Consider the following 17,969-nt stretch of genomic DNA (forward strand, 5'->3'; position numbering starts at 1 on the left):
TTATCTTAGTCCCATTAGAGTGTCATTAGTTCAGTCATGACCCAAGCATCTGTCAAAGGCCCTTCAGTGCTGTTATATTGAGGACCAAACCCCAACAGGAGTTTTGGAGAGAACAAACCACATCTAAGCCATGGCATAAGGCAAAGGGCAGTGGGCAGATGTTAAAATATGTTTGGGAAGATAATAGCAGGCTTCTTTAAGGAAAGAGAGAGACAAAATGGGGGAAGAAATCAAGAATGGCTTCCTGAACAAGTTGATAAATACTGCTGCCCTTTAACCAATATCATGACAACTAGAGGAAGAACAAAGATGGAGGAAAAACAACTAGACACATGTATGTGCATGTGAAAACATGTAAACACTACACTGAAGTTTATCTGAGTACTTGTGACTGGGGTTTTACAAGGCCGGCTCCTGTTGGCACTAAAGGCAACAGATTCTCAGTCCTCCCCTTGCTCTTTTCCCATCTGAAACTTGGGGATAATTATATGTCTCGCTGCTTTGGAGGGATGCTCAGAAGATAAATGAGATAATATGTATAGAAAGACTTTGAAGTCTTTTGAGGATAAGAAGGCGTCATTATTATGTCACGGAGGGAGGTTTACATTTGTTGCGTATCTGCTCAAAGCGTCCCAGGTTGTAAGAGGAATAGACGCTCGTCTCTCCCTGCTCCATTCCCAGAGCATGCTTCTCTTGTCACACTGTCCCTTCCCCTCGGATGCTCTCCACAGGGCTTGCAGTCATGAACACTTTAAAACCTGGGAAGAAAGGATCACAGCTGCAACTCCGGGCGAGACAGCCCCGGGCAGATTATAAAGAACTTGCACATCTTCCCACTGATGTCAATGGTCATATCATTCTAATACGATTTTTCCCGCTATTTGACTGAAAACAGCCCAAGAAATTAAACTCACTTGTCTAAGACTTCCTTTGGCAGTTAGAGCAACACTAGGAGAATTCTGCTCCAAACAAATGCCATAGTTAAAAATCCAGCCGTGTATTCAAGGGACACAGCTGTGTCTCAGATAATATTCATGAAAGGTACTTGCTTCTTCCTTTGGTCACGGCACTTTTGGGAAACACTGTCTTTAGTTCTTTGAAGTGGGTGTGGCTATTGATTTTCTTGTCTAGCCTTCAAGAGTTGTGTTGTCCTACTTATGGCTTTTTGTGTTGTTACTCTCTCCAAAGACAAAAAGAGAGAGTTGGTAGTGCTGGGGACTGGTGGCACACTCCTTTAGGGCAGCACACAGGGAAGCAGGGACAAGTGAACCTTTCTTCCTTCCTTCTGACACAGTCTCTCTATATAGTCATGGCTGTCCTCACTATGTAAACCAGCCTCAGCTTCCCACACCCGGCAAACAGGTGGGTCTTTTTTTTTTTTTTTTTTTTTTTTGAGTTCTAGGCCAGTCAGGGCTATGTAGTGAGACTTTTTATACAAACAAACAAAAAGTCAAACAAGTGGAAATAAGAAAAAACCCACTCCCCACCCCCACCCCCTGTTTTGAGACATTATGGCTTGGATGTACGATCTCTCCATGGGCTTGTATGTTGAGGGATCAGTTGTCAGCTCATGCGCATTTGGAAGGTGCTTGATTTCCAGGGACTTTGATCTGAACAATGTAAGACCATGGATTCATATGATGACCATGGATTCATATGATGACCATGGATTCATATGATGACCATGGATTCATATGATGACCATGGATTCATATGATGACGTTATTGGGAGGAGGTACAAAGAAGGAGGAGGTGTGGCCAAGAGTTTGTCCTGGAAGTTTGTCCTTAGGGGCTATCACTTGGCCTGCCCTCTTCTTGGATTCCCTTTCAGCTTGCCTGTTGTGAGACGAAAAATCTCTTTTCCGCAGTGATGTCTTACGCGAGTGCTCGGGACCAAATAATCGTGGATAGAGCCTTCCAAAGCTGTGAGCTAAAGTAGCTCTTCTCCCCATCATTGTTTCTGTCCGGTATTTGATCACTGCTATACAAGAGCATGTAACACAACAGATTAATTATATCACTAAGCTTTGCCTTTTTTTTTTTTTTTGGAAGAAACACTGACTTGGCCTCTAGTCTTTGCCTGTGATACGATGGTGAGGACAAAAGCGAGAGCCTTGGAGTGGTGGAAAGAAGCTGGTCTTGGGAATCCGGAGAGGTGGAGTAGAGACTTCCTGCGTGACGTAGGAAGGTTTCCCACCTTAATCTTCAGGCTTAATGACTTCGACATGGCCATGTTTTCTGCCTCTGATTTTTCCAGTCAGACTAACCCTTCGTCTTCACAGCCTTTCAGACAGCACTAACTGGGCCCAGCAGCCCCTTTCAGAATACTGTGTTTACAGATGAGTCTCTTTCCCCCCATTCTAGCCATCCATTCTCTTTCAGCTCGCCATCCACACATGCTTGTTCCCTTCTGACTGAGAAGGAAGTGGGCAATTATTTTTGGTATGCATACAGTATAATTCTCAGCGTATTAATCTCTTTAGAATAGAGCTAAGGAGGGATGACATAAAGAGCTGCTGTGAGACCTGAATTAATACTTATTGTTAATAAGCACAGCGCTGGCTTAAAGCGAATGATAATTGTTACTTGCTATACTTTTTTTCCCCCTTAACTTATATGATCCTCGGTTTATCTCGAATGATTTAGCTGTGAACCTAGTTGGAGATCACGTGAGAATCTGCTTCAGGTTGTCGGCTTGGTTGGTGGCCTAGCAGGAATCTTTTTTTTTTTTTTTTGGCATAATCTCTTCTCTTCTCTCTTCCCTGTCTCTCACCTGTCTAGTTCCTGCTCACGTTTGAGGAAAGATATTTGAAGTAACTTTTGCTAAACTGACAGTAACTATAAGTGAAGTCATAGACACTTTGACAACATCTTATCTCGTCTCTGAAATAAGTTTGACAAACAGGCCTCTACACACACCCTTGGGGCACCACGGCTTTTCAAGCCCACACTTCAGAGTATACAGGTGTGTGCCCCGAGCAACAGAAACAGATTACAGTGGTGATGGTGCTGCCTCCAAGGCGCAGATAAAAGTAACTCCTAGCCAGCTTCAAGGCGCCAGCCCACGTGGGTCAGACTTTGAATTCACCTCATTTTTAAGCAGGTAGGAAGAACCTCCCCAAGACGGGCTTTAATCTCACACTAGTTTTCCTAGTTTTTTTCCTTTTTCGTTTTGACTTTGGGGATCAGCAATTCTCCAAACTTGCTTGGATTTGTGTCCCTTGGCTGTGGCAGATGTGGGGCTCAATGCTGGGTAGAGGAGGCGCACGCCGGGATCTATAGGGTAGCCAGCAGCCCGGACCCCAGAATTAAGGAGTCTCACTTCTCTTTCTCTCTCTACCATCTACCCTGGAAGTGCGCACGCCCAGCAAAGCGCGATCGTTTCCCGCCAGGGCCGCTCCCTCCCTCGGGAAGAGTTGGTCTCTAGGCACCGGACAGGCGGAGCCCAAGGCCCGCAGGGCGCCTTTGCCCGAGCTTCTTCCTGGTCCCTCAGCGCCACTCCCACTGCCCTCCTCCTGGGTAGCCCCATTTGCTCCCGGCGCGCGTCCTCGGGGTGAAGGCGCGGGTCCCCGAGCCTCCCTCCCGAGGCTGCGTCTCCGAGGCCGCCGCCCGCTGCCGGGCTCCCGCGCGAGTCCCCGAGCGGCGGGTGGCGCTGTGGTGCGGCCCTCCAGCCCGGGGCGCCCGCTGCCTCCGCCTCCTCGGCGGCGTCGCGCTCCTCCGCCCTCCTCGCGGGGCCGGTGGGAGGAGGCGGCAGCGGCGGCGGCAGCGGCGGCGGCGGCGTGCTGTGTGAGCGCGCGCGAGGGGGGCGGCAGCGAGGAGGCTCCGGGTGCCACCGCGGCGGCCGAGCCACACGGGCTGCGGGCGCGGCGGGGCCGCATCTGCCAGCGCTGCGGGACCGCGAACAAAGACGAGCAGCGGAGGCGCGAGGTAGGGCGCGCGGCGAGCCGGGGACGCCGGGCGCGGGGTGGTGGCTGGTGGTCGCCGCATCCCGATCGTGCGCGCGGACCGGTCCCCACGCTTCCCCCGTGGGTCTCCGGGACCTGCCGGGAACGAGACGGGCGGCCTCACTCGCCTTCTCTGGAGCTGCCCGGCCTCGGGGCCGCGCTCTCCCCGGACGCAGCCCGGGTGCCTCCTGCCTCCAGGGTTGGCAGTCTCTGGGGACTGTCGCTGAGCTCATCCCCGCGGGGTCACTAGTCTGCTTCCTGCCGCGCTCCGTGGCGCTGACTTTCGCCAACTTAACGCTGCATCTTTATTTTTCTTTAAGTCCTCGAAAACTTCCAACGATCAGTGTTGGGCAATTTTTGTCCTGGATTTGACCCAAAGGGAGGCTGTGAGGAGGCATTTGGGAGAGATCTCCTATTCTTGGAGCGACCCAGCCACAGCCTCAGCTGCAGCCCAGGACGGTCCTCCCTGTGCCCGAGTGGGGACACCTGGCTCCGGGGTGTGTCTGCGGCGAGCGCCACGCTGCGGGGTCGGAGACTACCTGTGCCCCACCGCGGGGAAAGGGGCGCACCCTGGCTCTCCCCAGTACCGATTAGTCGAGAACAGCTGCTACCATAGCCTCCAAATCCTCTCACCCTTTCTCCTAGGCATTCACATTTAAACACTGACTGGGGTGGTGGCGGTGGTGCAGACTTCAAATACTCTTTCAATCCGCTCCTGAACGGCCGATTTTTTCAGATTTTACGCAGAGTTTTTCAGTCCAGCATTCCATCGTCGAATTCTTGGTGATCATTTTGCTAGATTTTTCTGAATGGGATTAGGGCAAGCCGTTCAGAAATCTGTTTGAGAGTTTGTCAGCCATGCCGGAAAGGGTGATATGTTTTAGCTATTTTCAAGCGGTTCGTGATTATATCTTTTAGAATAGCAGACCATCAGTTCTGTTTCCTTGGGGGAAAGAGGTGGGGGGGGGGCGGACTGCCGGGGGCGGGGCGTTGGATAAGATTAAGCTGTTCTGTTTCTTAGGCAGGGAAGAAACATGAATTTAATACTGGAATCATTTACCACGAGGATCAGCCAAGGTATGGCTTCTAAAATGATGCCGTGGCTTTAAAACTGGGAACGTCGTTAGATTTTGAAGTATTGTTTTTAGGTGGAGGAAACTTCCAGTCGATTTTGCTTAGGTTCTCCAGTAAGTTGAGGACTTCACCAGGCAACTAATATCACTCACTCCTTTATTGCTTTTTCATAAATCCTGTTTATTGCTTGCTAGTTATTTCTACCCAGCGAGGCTCTAGATGTCTTCCAGGGATTAACAAGGAATCGTTTAAGAAGCCTGTTTTGTTTGTAATTGTTGACTTTGGAGTACAGAAGCCACATTCCAAAGCCACAGTACACTATGCCGAGGAAGCACTTTTGTGTAATTTTTGGTTCTCGGCTCCACAGTGAACTTTTCCCCCCAGATAACAACACTCATTTTTCTCTTTCCTCCCGTCTTTCCTTGTAACTCCAGAGCAAAGTCTGAAATGGATGTTACATGAATCACTTTAAGGGCCGTGCAACAACTATGAACGTTCCGAAGCCGTTTTCTCAGTGAAAAAGACCAAGATGGATGAATCTGCCTTGTTGGACCTTCTGGAGTGCCCCGTGTGTTTAGAACGCCTGGATGCATCTGCGAAGGTCTTACCTTGCCAGCATACGTTTTGCAAGCGTTGTTTGCTGGGGATTGTGGGTTCCCGGAATGAGCTCAGATGTCCCGAGTGCAGGACTCTTGTAGGCTCTGGTGTTGACGAGCTCCCCAGTAACATCTTACTGGTCAGACTTCTGGATGGCATCAAGCAGAGGCCTTGGAAACCCGGCCCTGGTGGTGGCGGAGGGACCAACTGCACAAACGCATTAAGGGCTCAGGGCAGCACTGTGGCTAATTGTGGCGCAAAAGACCTGCAGAGCTCCCAGTGTGGACAGCAGCCTCGGGTGCAAGCCTGGAGCCCCCCAGTGACGGTGAGTAGCTTGCAGAGAGGCATTTGGGTGAATACAAGTGGTGACGACCATGGCTTCTCTTTATTCTTAGCTTGTTTCCTAAATCAGCTCATTGCTCAAGAAGCCACACCTACCTGGGCAGATAGGATTGTTAAACCTCAGGATCCTATTTTCTCTCGAAATGAGACTGGATATGACGTAATAAATCTTGTTGTTAACATCTTCTCTTATAGTCTCCATTGTCTGGCAGGATATGTTTTAAGAAGCAGGTATCAAATGTTCATTAAAAGAACAATTTGGTGTGGTCTCACCCTTTTGATGCCGATGAGAGTATCGTGTGTTTGTGTGTGTGTGTGTGTATATATATATATATATATATGTATATATATATGTAAATATGCATTTGAGTAAGTCATGGGTAAGAAAGCAAGCCTTAATTTGTATGCTGCTTAGAGCCGTTATGCTGGTTTTATGAATGCACAGCACAGAATGTACTGGTTGGAGGAATTTTTAACAAATCATGGCCACAGGTAGCAGCTTGGTTGCTGTGGCAACAGGGTGTCACATAGGACTACATGATTATATCTAGCTGTATGTTGGGCTTTGTCGGGAGTGAAATGAGATACTTCCATCAAAATGATTTTTTTTTTCCCTTGACTTGGGTGCAAGTAATTTCGGGTGAAGTTCAATGTTCATACCTTTACTACAACTTAATTTAATAAATGAAAATTCTAAATGAATAGGAATTATGTTTCACTCTGTGGCTCCCTGATACGGTCTGCTTCCGTCATTTTTATTTTTCATAAAATGGGGCATAGTCTTCCACATCAGATAACAAGAGTCATTCCACTCTTTTTGTTGGATGAAGCAGTTTTGATAATTGGTCATAGGCATGGCAATTGAGTAGATTTGTGTAGTATATTATAGTTTTATTATTTTAGATAAAAAAGTGTTATTTGTGTGATTGCTTTGTCTGCACATGTGCATATGCACCACATATGTGCTTTGATGCCCATAGAGGTCAGAAGGAGACATCAGATCCCCTGGAACGGGAGTTCCGAAGGGTTGGGAGCCACCATGTGGGTGCTGGGAACTGAACCCCAGTCCTCTGCAAAAGCAGCCAGTGCTGGTACCACAGAGCCATCTCTCTAGCCCCCAATTATATTTTCCTTTTTCTTTCTCTCTCTCTCTCTCTCTCTTTCTTTCTTTCTTTCTTTCTTTGAGACAGGGTTTCTCTGTATAGCCTTGGCTGTCTTGGACACTTGCTTTGTAGACCAGGCTGGCCTCGAACTCACAAAGATCCGCCTGCCTCTGCCTCCCCTGAGTGCTGGGATTACAGGTGTGCTCCACTGCTCCTGGCTGCCACCAGTCTTTTTAAGGAACAGAGTTAATCTGGCAGAGATTTCTTCCCCCAAAATATTTATAGTTAGAACCTAAACCCGATGGCTTTCATTTTGTAAACATTTACCCACTGGGATGGTATTATGTAGTATGAACTCACACACATGACTTTCAGACAGCTCATTGCTGCAAATAATAGAAATGATAAAAAGTATTTACATCACTAAATGTCAAATATATAAAGTATCTTTGTTTTTTTTTTAAGATTTATTATTATTTTTTTTGTATGAGTGCTCTATCTGCAGGTCACCTGCAGGCCAGAAGAGGGCATCAGATCCCAGTAGAGATGGTTGTGAGCCACTATGTGGCTCCTGGGAATTGAACTCAGGACCTCTAGAAGAGCTGACAGTGCTCTTAACCGCTGAGCCATCTATCTATCCAGCCCCCTACACAAAACATCTTAATCACTGACACTGTTTGGATTACTAGAAAGCAGCTTTAGCACTAGGCTCCCAGGTTTCTTTTGATTCACATATTTAATATGTGGTTAATATGTAGATGTTAAAAATTGGCCCAGGATTGCTACCTTCCTTCCTTTTTTTCCCTGTAACCTGGGCTAGCCTGGAACTCACTATATATCTCAGGCTCCTGCTTCTGTCTCACTTTACCAAGTATAGGATTACAGGCGAGTGTTATCCTGCCTTTAGGAGGGTTTTCTTATTTCTGTATAGTACAAAACCTTGGTTGGTACCTATGGGCGCATGAATATTTTAACCCTGTGGGCAGTGAGTGGCTCCGGTCACTTGTGACACATGATGCCAGGTCTGCTTACCTTAAGAGAGGCGTAGATTTGCATCTTTAGAGGGGTCTTGTTTCCTGTAAATTAGACCTGGAGTGAGTGGAGTAAATTAGGCTTCTGGCTATGACTAGGTGTGCCCCGGTGGTTGTTGCTTTACCTGTTGGGAGGAATGCGATGAATGTCAGATTGCCGATAAGGAGGCACTTAAGGCCAGGCGGGGCTCAAGCCCGGTGCACTTTAAGTATCCTATCTAACCTAGACATTGGCCAGGAAATACTCTCCAGTGAAAGCTGCTGTGTCTGCAGGCTAAGCTTCCAAAATTGGCTTTTACTTTCCTTGGATATTTGGGGATTTTGATCGTGTTGATACCACTTTCCTGGTTTATGTGATTGCTAGCTCGCTTCCTGTTTTTCTTTGGCATCTGACAGATGCCTTGCAAAGAAGCTCAGTTGAATTTGAACCTTACTAGTGTGTAGCGTATAAAATAGTTGAAGACTTTGCAGAGAGTAGGGGGTAGGGAAAAACAGAGGAGTAGAAGTGTTCTGTCTGAATTAAAGTAAATGATGTCAATATTGTTAAATAATTTGTTGCCAGGTTACATTGGCATTTACTTGTACCCTTTGCTTTCAAGTATTCAAAGTAGTTGAGGTTTCCCATAAATAGGGTGAGCACTTGGCACGTAAATAGGTCCCCAGAAGACACTGCTCTACAAAGCTAGAAATTAGTAACGCACACCGCATGGAGGTTGTGATGTGCTCTTTTGGATACTCCTCTTCCTTGCCCAAGGTGAGCGGCTACAATAAATCTCTAACGTTCATCCTTTCAGCTTAGACGCTCAGACCCAACCAAGGGGTGCGACCAGCCTGTTGCCACATGTTGGGCAAAGCTGAAAGCGAGACCATGTGGACTGCCGCTTCAGCTCACCAGTGCTGTTCCACGTTAGCCCTGTGCCCATGTGGCTTCCAAATGTTTCCAGCCGAGGTAGGCCCAAGTGCTATCAGCAGATTCGACATTTCCGATGCGTGACACACATCTTATTCCCAGAGCTCTTGTGCTTCCTGCTTAATGTGAAGAGGGAAAGAGTCCCCTGCTGCAGGGGAGTCACCAGGAGCCCTGCCAGTTCTTTAGGGCAAGCAAAGACTTCCTGGCGGGTTTTGGCCAGAACCAAGCAGGGGAATGAACTCCAGGAAGGGGGAGACTAGATATTGTTTTAGTGGATAAAAAGGTGTACCCATGGCCGATTACAACAGTTACATACTGTTATATACATGATCTAATGAATATATATATGTATATGTATGTATACATACATACACACACATCATAAGGATTGGTGCAGAAAAAAAAGTTTAAGTAATTTCTATAGAATTGTAACCTAGTAAGATAGACTTCTATTTCTTATAATTATTGCTTTCTAGTGCATTTGGGTCTATCTATCTCTCTATCTCTCTCTCTATCTATCTATATATCCATATGTATGGATGTATCTATCTATCCATATGTATCTATCTATCTTTAGATGATCTTGGTATGTATGTAGCTCAGGCTAGCCCCAGGCTTCTGAGCGCTGAGTTTTCGGGTATCGTTGCTCAGGGCCAGATTACATTATTATAATAAACTGCTGCATAGATGGTGATGGGGAAGCCAGCTACGGATTCTGCTCTTGAACTTCAGAGTGTTTGGTCAGTCTCATGGGAGAGATTAACAGCATTTCAGCAGTGCAGGGGTATAATAAACACGCTAAGTTCTGTTCCCCGAGAGCTAGCAAGAGGGGACAGGAGAAGGGCGTTGAGTGACAGTAAATCTGCTTCTATGAGAGGTCCTCAAAAGCTCCCTCAAAGAAGAGGTGTTTGGACTGAGATCTTAGCAGTGACACGCTAATTGCGTGAATGGGGGGCTGGGCACTGGAAGGGGCACAAGAGAGGAACTTTTCCTAAAAGCCTTGGCTTAGAGTCAGAGGGGGACTTGTTTCCTAGGAGCACTGACAGGAAGTGAATGTGAACTAAGCAAGCCATGGGGAGGGTGACCTAAGAGGAGGCTTCGGTTGTGAACGCATACAAGGGCCACACACGGATACAGCCAGACAGGTGGATGGTACCAATAGAAAGCGCTCTGAATTTGCTATTAAAAAGATGACTCGCTGGGGCGTGGGGCTTTCATTAAGCTTGAGAACAGGTAGAGGATTAGAGGTTGAAATCAAGGACTGAGACTGAGAAAAAAGAGAGAGAGAGAGCATCTATATCTGGGGGCTGGGTCACATTTCCGTCCCTCTGAAAATGCCAGGTGTTCTTTTTTTTTTTTTGGTTTGTTTGTTTGTTTTGAGATAGGGTCTTTCTGGGTAGCCTTGGCTGTCCTGGACTCAGTTTGTTGACTAGGCTGGCCTCGAACTCACAGTGATCTGCCTGCCTCTGCCTCCCCGAGTGCTGGGATTAAAGGCGTGCGCCACCACGCCCGGCCCAAGTGTGCTTTCATTCCTTCATAGACACAGTTGTACTCCTTTGTCCATTTCCACGTTATCTGGACAGGCTGGGGTTGTGTTCCTCCTGTGGAAGTTCCTCTTGTGGAAGTACTAACTCCAAGTACCTCGGAACGTGGCTCTGTGTAGGGAAATACTAACTCCAAGTATCTTGGAACGTGGCTCTGTGTGGTGAAATACTGACTCCAAGTACCTCAGAACGTGGCTCTGTATGGTGAAATACTGACTCCAAGTACCTTGGAATGTGGCTCTGTGTTGGGAAGTACTAACTCTAAGTACCACGGCACATGGCTCTGTGTGGGGAAGTACTAACTCCAAATACCTCAGAATGTGGCTCTATGTTGGGAAGTACTAACTCTAAGGACCTTAGAACATGGCTTTATAGGGGATAGGACCCTTACAGGGGTGGTGAAGACAGGGAAAATGAGGCCACACGTGTGACTGGTGTCCTTAATGAAAGAGGTCAAGGCACATAGAGACACAGAGGAAAGACCACGTGAAGACACGTGAAGAGGATGGCTGACCATGACCTAAGTGCAGAAGAAGCATGAGAGAAAAAAACCATCTTCCCAAATCTCAGCCTTGCTCCATTGAAGCTGTCAGTCTGTGGCAGTTTGTGGCAGCGGCCAAGTGCCCACTTCTAAAGTCAGCCCTTTGAGTGACTGACTTGTCACCCTACTGCCAATCCAATCAGTTCTGGTTGCCCACAGAGACTTGCCGTGGCCCACCTGGCCCCATTTATGTCTTTATTTCTGCCACGGAGCAGCCTTGAGAAGTTATTCAGGCCCCCTTTACCCTGCCAACTGGCCCAATCTCCTGGTATGATTTCATAATCTAGGGCAGGAATTTCACGAGAAGATTGGTGCTTATGCGAGAGTGTGCCAAATAGTTTTACAGAAGGAAGGAAACTTCAGGAAGGGAGAAGTTCCTGCCTTCCATTCTTTTTTTTTTCTTTTTGTATTTTTTTCTCCTTTATTAATTTATTCTTGTTACATCTCAATGGTTATCCCATCCCTTGTATCCTCCCATTCTTCCCTTCCTCCCATTTTCCCCTTATTCCCCTCCCCTATGACTGTTCCTGAGGGGGATTACCTCCCCCTGTATATGTTCATAGGTTATCAAGTCTCTTCTTGGTAACCTGCTGTCCTTCCTCTGAGTGCCACCAGGTCTCCCCCTCCAGGGGACATGGTCAAAGGTGAGGCACCAGAGTATGTGAGAAAGTAATATCCCACTCTCCTGCCTTCCATTCTTTACATCCCTCTGTGACTTGAGTTTGTGGGGCGCTGTGGACATCCTGTTGACTATGACATTGCACGACAAAGCCAGGAGGGAGGGACTTGAAGGAAGGGTCTTGGAGAAAGCAACACAAGTTGTTTGCTCTAGGTAGAAGCAAAAGGTGCCAAGGCTGCCCCTAGACCGTGTCTGGTGTCCCAGGAGCCAGCAGGTGTCTGTGGAGTCCTTTCTAACGCAATCCTGTGCTGTGATCTTGTTCGTGCTAGGACAAAAGCAACATCAGTGCGTGGGGGCTGTGGTGGGAGGCAGGGGGCTGGTCAAATTCACAGGAGTCAGCAGATTAAGCCACTGTAACTCAGAAGCACCAAGCTGCGGAATAAAATGGATCCTGTCTGTCGATGGCTTGGGGTCAGTGGTCACTGATTAAAAATCGCAGAGTGGACCGCGGATGGCTCAGACACACAACTCCTGTGTGTGGAATGGTCAGTCCGAGTACTGTCACCAGAACTGATGTCCTTGGATAGATGGGAGCAAGAATCTATAATAAGTCTTACTTGATCACAGACCAGTGTTTAAGGAGGCTATTTGAGTGAGGATGTTTCAGAACAGCCCAACGGAAATAGAAGAAGTAAGACATCCCCTTCCCCATGGACGTTTATGGCAGATGTTGACCTTGCATTGATTTACTCCTTGACATCTGTGGGGTGATCATATAGGCTTCCTCCTAGAGCGTGATGGTGAGGTCGGGATGTGTGCCCTTCCCTCTTTGGTGATGACGTAGGTTGAACCCAGGGCCTCACCTCTGCAAAGTGCTCCATCACTGAGTTATTCCTCATACCTGCAGCCCTGAGCTCTGGCATCTTCAGTGTGGTGGAAGGCAGCAGCAGAGAGGGAGTCCTGGGCACCCAATTATTGATAATTTTAAAAGTGTGACTTTTTTTTACATCACACTTATCTTGTGACTAATAACACCTCTCCGGTGGGGGGCAGAGCGTATTATTTGAAAACCGAAAATGTAAGTTTCAAAATGGGTTATGTAAGAACAATTTTGTTTAAAAACGCCAACCTTAGGAAAGTATGTCCTACTAAGTATGTGTGCGTGTGTGTGTCTGTGGGTAGTGTGCGTACGCAGATGCACACACATATGTAATTTTAGATCATTTGTAGACTTTAGTATGTCTATACTTATGGGTTTAGGCTTTTACATAAATACTTGCTGAGCTGTTAGATCCTTTACTTTACCTGTGGGATCCTTTCACGTTGGAGCAGAGATCTGGTTCATTAAATGACAGGTGTATAATAAACCCACAGAGATGTGCACATAATGTAAGCATGCCACTGAGAGTTACCATGCTCCATCCTTCTGAAAATTACTAGAGTTAGCTTTCCTTCTATTTTAAACGTTGAAAGTAAAACGGGCGCACAGCGAGACATTTAACGGCAGACGACGGCGTGTAGAGGATAATTGGAGCTTCCAGCCTTTGTATCCCTAAGCGACGGAGTCAGTCTACTCCACCCGCACACCTTCCAGAATAAGGAATTAATAGAAATGGAAGCATGTCACACATGTAACTAACTGTACAGGTTGAAGTTGTCCGTTGGCAAACTTTCTGTATGTTTGTTTTCCCAGTCACCAATAGGAAGGTGTTTTCTATCAGAACTCTCATGTACCCACGTAGGACGGACAACCAGAGCACTTCCAGTAATGGGTCTGAGTTCTCTTATGGTCAGTGGTGGAGCTGGGGTTCCACCTTAGGTCTGCGTAACCCCAAATGCTTCCTTCCTCTACCCTACCACGTGGGGCACATTCTCCTTGGGTTTTCTTGTTGCTTTCCTTCTTGGGGAAGGCTTTCCCCAGCACAGGTAGTAGAACTACTCTTTGCATGCTAGTTACCTGTGAGTGGTTTATTGTGGAAAAAGTATGTGCATGTGTGGGGGGCGGGGGGCGGGGGGGGGGAAGGAAATCAAGGTCCAAATAAAAGTTATGGTGAAAATGGATAAGGAAGTAGTGTATTTTGACAGTTACAAGCTGTGTTCTCTGGTCCCAACACTGCAACCAACTGGCTTCATTTCTTCAGTATGATGGTCCAGTACCCTTAGAGACCTGCCTTAGGCAGGGGAGGGGAGGACATGGCGGCCGAGTTAAGCTCATTTAAAAAAGCACTTTAATTTTCATCTTTGACATTTTTGTACATGTATATAGTACATTCCAGGTACTCCCACCCCCTTCCTTCTCTGGGTTACTTTTTTTCCCATCCTTATTGACGCAGCTGCACAGCCACGACTTCCTGTTTTTCTTTGTGACCACTGCGCTTATCCAAGGCTCTTCGTTTAGAAGTGCCTGGTGGGCTCACCTGTGGGCACACAGTGCAAAGCAGTGACTCTCGCCCCGCTCCCCCCCAGAACCCACCAGCATAGGGGTCATCTTTGAGTTTCAGAACTCTTTGTAGCCTGACCCACTGGGCACAATCAAAAAGGTTTGATAGTACGTGGGGAAGAATCTAAGGAAACGAATGCACTCTAGAGCCTTAGTGGGGCGTTCTCTCAATGTTTTATGTGTGCGTACTACATTTTTTTGGGTGCAGTTTCCCCATAATGTGTAGATTAAGGATGACACTTTCTTATTCTGTTGATAGATTGTTTTGTGAGTAAGAGCAAAATTAAGATAAAAGTACTGTGAAGATTGTAAAGCCTATGTAAGTGGATGGATTGTTACACAATTAAGTATTAGTTTTCCATATAGGGTGATAACCTGAATAATAATAATATGATAAAAATAATAACCTGAATAACAACAACAATGCAATAATAATAATAAGAATCATAATCATAATAATAATCATAATAAATGGTGGTATTGTTTGGATGTAGAGCTACCCAAATGGGGACATGAGTGTCCATTCTCTGCCAATCTTTATTTTTTCTGTTTACAGTCATGTCTTTAATGATGAGAAATACATTCTAAGAAATGTCTTGCTCTGCGTTTTGTCATTGGGAACGTCATGGGGATATTGGTCAGTCATTCAGAACTTTTGATGGTGCAGTTGAAAAACATGGTAGACGCCTACATGCGTGTAAACACATGTACACATGAGGATGCCTGTGTGTGGAAGCCAGAGAACAACCTCAGATTATATTCCTTGGTCCTGGGAACCATCTTTTTTTTTTTTGAGTCCAGGTCTCTCTCTGGCTTGGAACTTACCAAGTAGGTTAGGCAGTCTAGCTAGTGAGCCCGAGTGCTGGGATTACAACCATGCACTATTATGCACGCTAATTAGTTAATTAATTAACTAACTAATTAATTAGTTCTGGAGCCCTGGCTGTTCTGGAACTTGCTCTATAGACCAGGCTGGCCTCGAATTCAGAGATCCACCTGTGTGTCCATGTCGTCAACAGCCCCCTTCCCCCCAGAATGTTGGGATTAAAGGCGTGTGACACTACCGCTCAGCCTGTGCTTAGCTATTAAAACATAGATGCTGAAGATTAAATTCAGGTCCTCTGGCTTGCAGGGCAGGCATTTTATTTACAAGCTATCGCCCCAACCCTGGTGAATATGTCTTACAGTAGTGATAAAAAGCAAACCGGATATGTAAGCCAGGAAGCCATTTGTTATCACTATCACGTAATCTATGCTATATGTAATAGTATGCTTTTAAATAAGACTGGCAGTGTCATAGGTCTTTACGCTTGCTACACGGGTAATATGTCCACTAGGGTTTTATGGCAGCTTCAGCGTTACTAGGCTCCGCCCGTTATAATCCTCTGGGACCACCATGGAATATGCAGCTTGACCTTGACTGAAGCATCATTCCACGTGACTTTATTATCACTGTCACCCCTGGCTGCTTTACAAAACATTCTCCTTTGGGTGACTGAAGGAGGGAAAAGGGGAGAAAACAGTGACGAGGGCGGAAAGGAGAAGTTAGGGACCCTGGCCAGAGATTCTTACTGCTCTTGGGAAAGTCCCTCCACACTCTTGGCCTCCGCCTCTCCAGGAGCAGAGAGCGGAAAACGCTGCAGTTTGTTTACTATTCTGTGTCCCGTCATCTTGTGCTACCCTGCCCCTGGGTCCCAGCCTTGGTCCTGTGCAGGTGGCTGGAGGGTGGGGGTAAGGCCACAGGGAAGGCGAAGGGAAGGAGGAGGGCAGGGCTCTTGTTTCTCTTGAGTTGCTTTGCCTGTTCATATTTCCCAAATTTCTCCCCCCCCCCCATAATTAGTTAATGATCTCAGAAGTCAAATCAGAGGTGTTAAAGGCACCAGCACGGACAGTCCATCAGTTCTTGCCTCTGTTCCCTCCCCTCCATGGTCCCCCCCATGGCGCCTTCCTCACTCCGCTGAAAGCATTTCTCCCTTCTGTTAACCCTCACCTCTACAAGGAAAACCAACTGCTTTTCCTCCAGTGTAGCCGCAGACTCCTGTATTTATTGGTTCATCACCCTTCCAGTCTGTTACTTAATATGGTTGTAAGCAAATCCGTAAGAGTATGTGGAAAGGTTTTTTTTTTTTTAATGTAAGGTCAAAGGGCAGAGTGCGTTGCAACTCACCCTGCGGCAGGAGTCTTGATAAGGCCCTGTAATCATATAGTGACCCCGTGCACATTACGTCAGGAGACGTGCCATAGGTTGTACTCACAGCACAGGGCAGAGCGAGGCTCTCTCTGGCAGCGGGCAGGCCTGGGCTACACAGCAGTGTGGCGGGGCGAGGCTTGCTTAGCAACAGGAATAGGACTAGGCGCAGCTAAACAACGTGGGGAACTCGGTGGGCAAGCGTCACCTGTAAAACAACACAGCATGTGGGGAATCAGCAGGGTAAAAAGTACAGTGCTCAGAGATGCCTATGCCAGTAGGACTTCCTCTGAGCCCCAGTCCTTCCCAGGATAGGAGCCTGCCAGTGCCTAGTCATGAGGGTGGCTAACAGTTGCTTCGTGAGTGTTGCCATATGGGTTACTGTAAACACAGTCACTTTAAAGATAGATGTGCGAGTAGGCTCCTAGGGGTATCTGGGAAGGGAGAGGCGCTGCCATTTCAGATGGTTGACAGTCGCGGTTAAGTAGATGATTTGCATCGCAGAAAAGTGAGCAACAGGAGGTGAAGATGAGTTTTAAAGTCACATCAGATCAGTTTGGGGATGTCCCTGTTAGCCTCAGGAAATAAATTCTTCAGGTTTTTTTTTTTTTTTAAAGATTCACGTATTTAAAGCTTTTATTTATGCACGTATGTTTGGTTCTGCATGTGTACGCAACTCGGATATGAGTGCCCTCAGTTGATAGCCACCTGACATGGGTGCTGGGAATTGAACCCAGGCCCTCTGGGGGAGCAGCCAGTGCTCTTAACTGCTCAAACATCTCTCTGGCCTGTTGTTTTAAAGATTGGAAATACAAGCTGGGCGGTGGTGGCGCACACCTTTATTCCTAACACTCGGGAGGCAGAGGCAGGCGGATCTCTGTGAATTCGAGGCCAGCCTGGCCTACAGAGTGATTCCAGGACAGCCAGGGGTACACACAGAGAAACCCTGTCTCCGGCGGAAAAAAGATTGGAAATCCCAAATGTTTCCATTTTACCAAGAAAGACTCAGCAATCAGATGCTGGGCTGATAACTCCAGAGAAAGCACTCAGTTGATCTTCCTCCTCAGCTCATGTCCCAGAGGAAAAACCAAAACCAACCAACCAACCAAACAAACAAGCAAAAAACCCAAAGTCTAAAGCTTGCTAGCTCAACTGACAGCCCAGGAGGAAAAGCCAAACAGCTTGCTAGCTCAAAGTTTAAAAGCTCTGCCCTCTTCTTATCCCCCATGTCTGAAATACCCTACAACTCAAAGTCCTTTCTACTCTTTAATCCCTGTCAGCTGGTTTCTTGCTCCACCTCTTGACCTAGGGTTAACTTTATTAAATCTTGTGTACAGAAAGTTCTTGGATTAAAGGTGTGTGCTATGGCTGAGCCACACCATACTTACTTGTTTACAGTAAACAAAGGGTTTTTGGATCAAAGGTGTGTGTTAGGGCTGAACCACACCAAACAGTTATAGTTGCAATCTCTGGGTTCACAATGGGATGAAATATCCTGCAACACTGGCCCCTAAAGGTTTGTTGCTTGTTTGCTTGTTTGCATGGTTTTTTAAAATAAAACTTTTGAATTATAGCATTTTTATCATCCAAAATTTATCATTCAGGGATGAATGAACAGAAATGGCTTCATTATATT

The 17,969-nt window shown here is 46.8% G+C and overlaps 1 protein-coding gene and 1 long non-coding RNA gene across 2 annotated transcripts in view; one reads left to right on the plus strand and one right to left on the minus strand.

Moving 5' to 3' along the window:
• Positions 1–3,773: 3,773 nt before the first annotated feature.
• The window catches only part of SH3RF1 (SH3 domain containing ring finger 1), a 164,458-nt gene continuing 150,262 nt past the window's right edge, over positions 3,774–17,969 (plus strand). The window contains exons 1-2 of the mRNA XM_084760661.1: positions 3,774–3,927; positions 5,453–5,940. Of these exons, the coding sequence (XP_084616787.1) occupies positions 5,548–5,940 (393 nt within the window). The 5' untranslated portion in view covers positions 3,774–3,927; positions 5,453–5,547. The remainder of the gene's footprint in view (positions 3,928–5,452; positions 5,941–17,969) is intronic.
• LOC311585452 lies at positions 14,665–17,762 on the minus strand. Its single transcript, XR_014775232.1, has 2 exons — positions 16,401–17,762; positions 14,665–14,868 (listed from the first exon to the last, which is right to left on the minus strand). It is a non-coding gene; the product is annotated as an uncharacterized lncRNA (long non-coding RNA).

Source organism: Acomys minous (assembly GCF_964271855.1).
Source record: "Acomys minous genome assembly, chromosome: 15".
NCBI lineage: Eukaryota > Metazoa > Chordata > Mammalia > Rodentia > Muridae > Acomys > Acomys minous.